The sequence below is a fragment of the Aristolochia californica genome, unplaced genomic scaffold, assembly GCF_029961685.1.
Source record: "Aristolochia californica isolate CCGP_79_NKW_82.1479 unplaced genomic scaffold, dmAriCali1.0.hap1 SCAF_8, whole genome shotgun sequence".
NCBI classification, from domain to species: domain Eukaryota; kingdom Viridiplantae; phylum Streptophyta; class Magnoliopsida; order Piperales; family Aristolochiaceae; genus Aristolochia; species Aristolochia californica.
In genome coordinates, this window is record NW_027182279.1 from 35002452 (window position 1) to 35010481 (window position 8030).

General features: G+C 32.5%; 1 protein-coding gene across 1 annotated transcript; it reads right to left on the reverse strand.

Annotated features, from left to right (window-relative positions):
- Window positions 1-5690: 5690 nt before the first annotated feature.
- Window positions 5691-7353, reverse strand: LOC137939183 (agamous-like MADS-box protein TM6). Its single transcript, XM_068784398.1, has 7 exons — window positions 7136-7353; window positions 6983-7049; window positions 6830-6891; window positions 6625-6724; window positions 6246-6287; window positions 6063-6107; window positions 5691-5943 (listed from the first exon to the last, which is right to left on the reverse strand). Exons 1-7 carry the CDS (start codon window positions 7321-7323, stop codon window positions 5773-5775), a joined length of 675 nt encoding a protein of 224 aa, XP_068640499.1. The 5' UTR covers window positions 7324-7353; the 3' UTR covers window positions 5691-5772.
- Between the last annotated feature and the right edge of the window lie 677 nt (window positions 7354-8030).

An 8030-nucleotide genomic window follows, 5' to 3' on the forward strand; every position in this document is an offset into this window, starting at 1 on the left:
TTTTATACTCCTTTTTAATGCATTATGTCAAAGTTCGTGGCTCGACATTAAAATCTTCTTATATACTAATGTTGTAATTATGAATAGTTATTGTTATTGTTTTAGTTATGTCATTATACATCAAGGTATGTCTTTATTGTTATAGTTATGTCATTATTTTTATAGTTATGTCATTACTCTTGTTTTAGCTATGCCGAACCAAACAAGTGCTACTATTCTTCCCTCAAATACCCTACCTAATAAACAATGACTTTTACTAGAATATATACCCTAAACAATAAAATCCATACAATGGTCCCATTGTATCCCACTCCATCACAATGGATATTTTGTCCTCCCTGCATGGAAAACATTCCATAGCACTTCAATATCTCAAGCAACAAAATTTAAAATTATAACAGATAATAATTAAAAGCATAATTAAGCATGACTAAAAGTATGATTAAACATGTTTAAAAATGATCACAACCAACATTAACATGAATTAAAGCATAATTAAAGTCCAGACAAGCCTAGATTGGACTGGCCCAAACTGGACAAGCCAAGTCCAATCCATAGTAGACTGACCTGGACCGGTCTGGTTCAAACCAGATTGACTTGGACTAGCCTAGACCTAGACTGGACCAGCCCAAGTCCGATGGGTCTGAACCACAACCACCACACGCTCACCTCCCTTCCTTCCGTTCTCCCCTCCCCCTCCTCTTCTCCCCTTCTCCCCTCCTCCCCCTCCCCCTTCCACCTTCTCCCCACTTCCCGCACCTATTGGGCTCTCCCCCAACATGCGTTCCCCACCAAAACATGGTGAAAATAAAAAATAAAAATTTATAAAAAATATGAAAAAAGAAAAAGGAAAAAATATGAAGGGAAAAAATGAAAAAAAATAAGGACAAAATAAAAAGCACATAAGAAAAGGTAAAAATTGATTGCTAATTATTCAATTAATGGATTAAGTACTAATTAACTAACTAGTATTAGCTGTGATAAAATAGTATGCCATTTTGGTTGTTCGTACCTACTCCATTTATTATACTAAGCAAATTAATTGAATTAATTAATTATTTATTTAATTATATAATTAGAATATGTTCAAATAATTAATTAATTAATTACTACTTGTTTTATTAAATAATTGATTATTTATTACATTAAATAGGTTAATTATCACAAATAATCAGGTAATTAATTATTTTCTTACCTAATTAGTCATTACTCAATTAGTTAATGAATTAATTACTAATTAACTAAGTAGTATTAGCTGCTATCAAATAGTATATCATTCTAATTGTTTGCACGTGTTGCATTAATTCCTTTTAAGTAAATTAATTGAATAAATTAATTATTAATATATAATTAGAATATGTTTAACTAATTAGTTAATTAAGTAATTACCATTTGTTTGATGAAATAATTGATTAATTATTACTTTAAATAGGTTAATTTGTTAATTAGTACAAATAATATGTGATTAATTATTTCTTACCTAATTAATAATTATTCAATTAGTTAATGTATTACTTACTAATTAATTAACTAGTATTAGTTGCGATCATATAGTTATGTATTACATTAAATTCGTTATTTGCTTTATTAGTACAAGAATTATTTACAAAATTATACTTTATTATATTTATCGATTAGTTATTCACTAATTAATAGGTAATAATTACATTGAATAATTGATATTTCCATTAAATTGATTTTTTAATTAAATAAGGGTTGATGCACATGTAATGAGATTTTTTTTTGCTCTACTTTCATCTTAATAAGATTATGAAAATTATGATAATATAGTGGCAATTATGATAAAATTTTAGTTTTGGTCTATTTGTGTTTGAAATTTTTTATTTTATTATAAATAATAAAATTGATATTAAAATAAGAGGTAACTTCTTAACCATTTAGTGTTTTTGCATATCCTTTTTACCGTCTCCTAACCATTTTCTAGAGTAAAAAAGAACTAAGCAGAATAAGAAAGATTTTCTTTTCTTTTCCATGCTTTCCATAGCTTTCTATTAAATCTTTTACACTGAAGACGACACTTATAATATTTTACTTTAAAAAATATTATTTAAAAATGGTTGAATTTTTTGAAAGATTATTTGAAAGAATCAAATAAATGAATGATAGTTAACGAAAGAATGATTTTTTTTCTTTCATTCTACTTAAATTAGTTAATTAATTATTTAATTACATAAGGGTTTATGCACATGAAATGCTAGTAAATATGTACAAATGAAAGAGAAGAAGAAAGAAAAGGAATATATTTACAAAGGGAAACTTTAAGAAACTTTTCACAGTGAAATTAAGAAATTTGCTAGGATAAGGAAACCTCTCCTAGCAAAATTTTCAATTTCATTGGGAGAAATATAAACTAACAATATTTTCCAAATTTGTTCTCTTCTTTCACAAAGAAAAAAAGAGGAGGAAAAGAAATCCATATGAAGAAGGAAAAGAAGAAAAACAATATAGAAAAAATTAAAAAAATTAAATTCGTTGGAAATTTTTTTTCCAATCTTTTCAATTCGATTCTCTTCTTTCACAAGGAAAATATAGAGTGAATAAGGGAAAAGGGGGAAGAAGGAAGAAAAACAAAAAACAACGGGGAGAACTTTTCCCAGTGAATTATGAAATTCATTGGGAGAAATATAAATTTTCAACTTTTCCAATTTAGTTCTCTTCTTGCGCAAGGAGAAAGAAGGAGACAAAAAATGAACAAAAAAGAGAAGGACAAAAATGAAAAAAAAAGAAAAAAAATTAAATGAAAAGAACCTTTCTCATAAAATTAAAATTTTCACTGGAAAAGGGTTTTAGGGTTTCTCGCGGTGAATTGATTAAATTCGTTTGGAGAAGATTTTCCCGTGAAGGGGAAAAATTCACTAGAAATGCGTTACTAGAGAATGTAAATTCGATGTAGTATTTTTTTTTTTTTTTTGGTAGTGACTTTCAAACCAGAAACCTGGGACAAATGTGCAACATGGCAAAGAAACAAAGAACACAGTAACCTACAAAGGTTTTCCATATATAAATAAAAACAAAAAGCTTGATAATAGAGACCAATGAAGAAAATCATGATACAAACTACTCGAGGACATGAAACTGAAATTAGAAAGCATATATGTTCTTTCCTTTTTTTCTTCTTATTCGTCTTCTTTTTCTTCTTCCCCTTCTTCTTTCCCATCTTTTTTTTCCTTCTTCATCTCAAGATTGTAGTTGATCTGGTACCATATTAAATTAAGGATACAAATACAAGAGAGAAAAGAGAATGAAAGAGATAAAAGAGGACAGAGAAAAGAGAAAGCATGTTGGATAGATAGAAAAGTGAAGAGAGAACGTGTATGTTCTCCCCTCAAGACAAACTTTAATTAATATAATTGAGTGTCCTAATTATAGTCGAACATTACTTCCCAATCAATCAGTTACACTCAAATACAACTTTGAAGTAAAATAATATGTAAAAAATAAAACTAAAATAAGAGAAGTTAAACAAGGTAATTCCTCTATCATTCCTCTATAAGCAGGAGACCACTTTCCTTCTTTTTCTTTGAGTTACTTCCACTTGTGAGATTTGTTCCTCATGAGACTCACCTTAGACTCCATGATACCTGCTTGTTTAACATCTATCTAACGTTTTTATTATTTGTCTATTTTATGTTTAGGTTTCTATATAAATTTTTAAATTGGTACACTATATATATAATTTTATGATGGATTCATAACTATATTATTGTTGGACTTAGTAATCATTATATTGACTTTAATAATTAAAATATTTGGTTTCAGATAAAATATATTTGACCACTTTATAGTTCAATGAATGTAGTTTTACTTTTCATTCCAACTAGCATGACTCTGGCTTCAATTTTAAATATCTTTGTTATTTCTAATAGTTTAAAATTTTCTTATTTTTTCTAATTTTTTTCTTTTGCTTCAGAATAGTTCAAGTGCATAGCGTGGAAGAATTTCAAACGAAAGACTAAACAAAGAGCTAGAGTCATTTCTCCCACGAATGAACTGTCTTTCAACTGGGAAAATTCAAACATCAACCGAAAGATTGATTGAAAATATCATATTTGAGGACTTATATTGAAACTATATCATTGATAAGGGAGAGGAGAGTTTTCATATTAAAAGTTTATCTTTCACTTTTTTCATATTATTATATATTTTTAAAAATTACCCTATACTTATCGAGGGTTTTATTACGAGCTCTTCTTTTGTGAAGAAAGGTAAGCAACTCCAGATAAACCACATGTAGAAGAACTAAACTCAAAATTTAACAAACTAGAATATAGAGATTTTACGAAGAAAATACAATGCAAATATTCTATATTAAGCTTAACATCGAGGCATTTACGACTAAATGATACACAAATCTATATAGTAAGTCATTATTTTCTTTTTTTTCATGCATCGCACGGGTTATCTGCTAGTAAGATACGTTTTAGAAACATATGGATTTCTTTTAAAAGTATACATCTATATAGTATCCCGCAGCAAAACGTTCAAGTTTTCCACTTTCACCCCATAAACCTAGACATGGCGCTGTACTTGTTTTTAGTTGAAAGTTACAGATCATAAAATGCTGTGGTTAGACAAGAAAAAAGCAAGAGAGTGAGACAGGAATAACTTGACACATGCCATCACCATCAGAGATTTAAAAAAGCCTCAACTTTGGGACTTTGATGAAGAAATCTTTTGGCATCCATTTTGTTCCATTTTTCAGGAGATGATAAGTAACGTATATGGAGGGGATGTGCTTTGAAACCATTACACTCATGACACTTTTGACATGGACATCTCACCATTACACTTTGAAATCATCTCATCTCAAAAGGAAGAAAGAAAGAAGGAAGAGGGAGGAGCTTGGCTAAGCTAGATAAAAGCCATCAACTCCGTTGAAGGTCTCCTCCGTAATCTAGAATTAAGGGTCTGTTTGGAACCACTAGAAAAGAAGAGGAGAAAGAAAGTATGTTCTACTGTTTGGCAAGAGAGAATCATGAAGAGAAAAGAAAATGAGAGAGAAATATAAGTTATAATATTTTCCATCTTAAAATGATGGAATTCTAAGAGAAAAGAAAAGAAATAGAAAGGAGTAGATAAAATTTTAAAATATTACTAATTTTCTTTTTCATTTTCCACATGTATCCAAATAAGAGAAACTATATTTCTCTCTCATTTCCATGGACAACAAAATAAGAAAAAAGAAACTTCTTTTCTTTTCTATTTCTCTTTCTCTTCTCTTTTTTTCTTTTTCTTTTCTTGTCTTTTATGGGGATTCCAAACAGACCCTAGGTCAGATTACCTGAATCTCAAGATTAGTCAATCCCTCCCCTAATGGGACTTAGGATTTGCTGAAACACAAATATTAAGAAGCAATGGGATGATTGATGAAACTGGATGGTCCAATAAATGAGACTTATTCACGTATAGAGATCCCCATCAGCTATAAAAAAACCAAGCATATATGGTTCATTCCTAGATGAATGAAATCGTAGTGATGATCATCTGGGTTATCAAATTTTGTATTATGAGTAATTTTCCATTCAGTTAATACCCTCACCAATAGAGCCATGATCATTGATATTGAAGGTTCAAGTAGTGGAGCAACAACTCATATAAGCATGCAAAGGCAAGTATCAGAGACTGAAACACATAGATTAAGGTTCACTTTCCCAACAAATACCTGAAAAGAGTTTGGTATTTTATGACTCTCAGCATCATACTAACTCATGGGTCTTCAGCAAGCACAGGTCTGCTTCAGCTGGAAATTTGCTATGCAAGGCGATCATTGGTACCATATCCAGCATCATGAAGATTAGGTTGGCATGGTTGCAATCGGAATCCAAACATGTGGGGGCCTCCATTATCCAGTCCGAAAGCTGATTCGCAGTCTGGCCTACCAGAATCATCATACAGAAAAACGCCACTCTCATCTCTCCCTTCCTGAATTCATAATGAAATATGAGAAATAATCTATCTGATATATGTAGAAAGTACAGGTATGTCTTCACTTGTTGATGACAGATATGGCAGCAGTAAATAAATTTGAAGACACTGATTACCAGAGCTCTCAGGAATCTTTTGTTTGTGTCCTCTAAGTTCCTTATCTGTACCCGGAAAATCAGGATGAGGTACACAGGTGAAGGAAAACTAACCAGAAAAGAAAGAAAAGAAAAAGGAATGGAAGCAACAACAATGGAAAGGAAAAAGTATAGAACAGGAGACCAAAATGGAAGATTACTCACTTTCTTCCGGTATGTATCGCACTGTGTGTGGACTACATGATACTGTTAACAAAACCAAGAACAACAATAGAGAGCTAGATCAGTGTCTCAGTACTAAAAACCTGTTTAATCTACACCTGAATACATCAAAGATGTTAGCAGTGAAATTCACAAAACTGGGTCGCCTTGACATCTTCGTTTTGCAGTTTAAGTTTAGAACCCTGATAGCAAAATTTTCTTACATTCATCTGTTTCTCCTTTCCCATTAGTTTCCTTTTTCTGAAGTTCAGATGGCAAATTTATGAACCAATATTTGTGTAGGAAATTGAAGTTTAAAAGCCTGGTGCAAAAATGAATGAGAATCTCTTCTTTCGTTAATATACGGTTAAAACAGACTAACCTTCCGTTCACGAACAACCTTTAGGGCACCATCCATATTTTGCTCAAGACCGCGCAGTTCCTCCATTTCCAGGCCATCCAGATCTTCTCCCATTCTCTGCCTACACCCATGAATTTTTTAAAAAAGAGAAAAAAATCAGCCCCGTTGTTCATAGAATGTTTTTTTGCCTTTTAGTCGATGTTACGCTAAATTGAACTGTTGTTACCTAATTTCCCTCCTCAGATTGCTATTCTCCTCCTTCAACTTGTTCAAATGATTTTGCATTTTCTACGCACCCAAAGAGGAGATCCATTACTCAGACGAAGATATTTAGAGAGAGAGAGAAGAGAAAAGATTGAACATAGAGAATAAGAGTTGCCTCGTAGTGAGAACTCCACAAATTGATCCCAGAAACCTCCTGGAACCGGTCGTAAGCTTTCTTCGTCCTAATCCCAGAAAATATACACCCATCAAATCTTCATAACATATTATTCTGAAAAAAATAGAAACTAAAAGAAAAAGAAACACATACGTAGTTGAAGGACTGCAATACTCAGAAAGTTTTCCGGTGCTGGAGAACATGATGAGAGAAACCTCTGCATCGCAGAGAACAGTAATCTCTCTCGCCTTCTTAAAAATCCCACCTCGCCTCTTCGAGTAAGTCACCTGCCTGTTAGTTGAGTTTTCTATTCTCTTGATCTCGATCTTCCCTCTTCCCATGTTTAGAGCTCTGAGAAGAGAAAAGCACGAAGTGGGTTTGGTGACGCAGAAAGAAGAAAAAAAGGACACGAGAGAGACGAGGGAAAAGGATGTCCAAATGAAGAAAAGGCAGCTAAAGCTTGAAATTCCCGTAAATGGTTTCAGTTTCCAAATCTGTGAAAGAGTTCACTCGTACTCTAACGTGTCATGTCTTGTCGGTTTTAAGAATTAGTCATTTTCACCTCTGTGGCCTCGCCTCACCCCAACCATAATTTCATTCTTCTTTTTCTGTGCTCACCGTAGGGTTGTCACGGAGGTTGTTCAGGGTTGCTCGGGAGAAGATGGACTCGACAAGCGCAGATTAGCTGGTTTCCAGTAAAACTTTGCATTTGTTGTACTGCGCGCAGGAACCCACTCATGGGATCGGTGCGGTCCCCATAAAGACTCATTCACCAGGGGTATTCGGTGGGTCAATCGGACCCAATCACCCCATGTGACTGTAAGTCCATCTTTGCAAATCAATCCAATGTTTGAGAAATGCATGCCTACCATTTCAATACATGAAGAAAAGTGACAATGAGACCCTCAATGACTACTCTAGAAGCTATCCAAAGTTCCATATGTAAAGAAGACAAGGCCTTTTGGCTTTTCCATGACCTAAATGCTCCCTAAACATCATTTTTCCTTACAATGCTTGCACACCCTCTCCTTCGATCTTACAAAGAAAT

What these genes read in the sequence shown, in the direction of transcription:
- LOC137939183 (XM_068784398.1), bottom strand. Translation starts at nt 7,323, where the DNA reads ATGGGAAGAGGGAAGATCGAGATCAAGAGAATAGAAAACTCAACTAAC. An exon ending in TATTGCAGTCCTTCAACTAC is followed by an intron (nt 7,050 to 7,135) that starts GTATGTGTTTCT and finishes TTCTGGGATTAG; the next exon opens with GACGAAGAAAGCTTACGACC. An exon ending in AGGTTGTTCGTGAACGGAAG is followed by an intron (nt 6,288 to 6,624) that starts GTTAGTCTGTTT and finishes TTTTGTTAACAG; the next exon opens with TATCATGTAGTCCACACACA.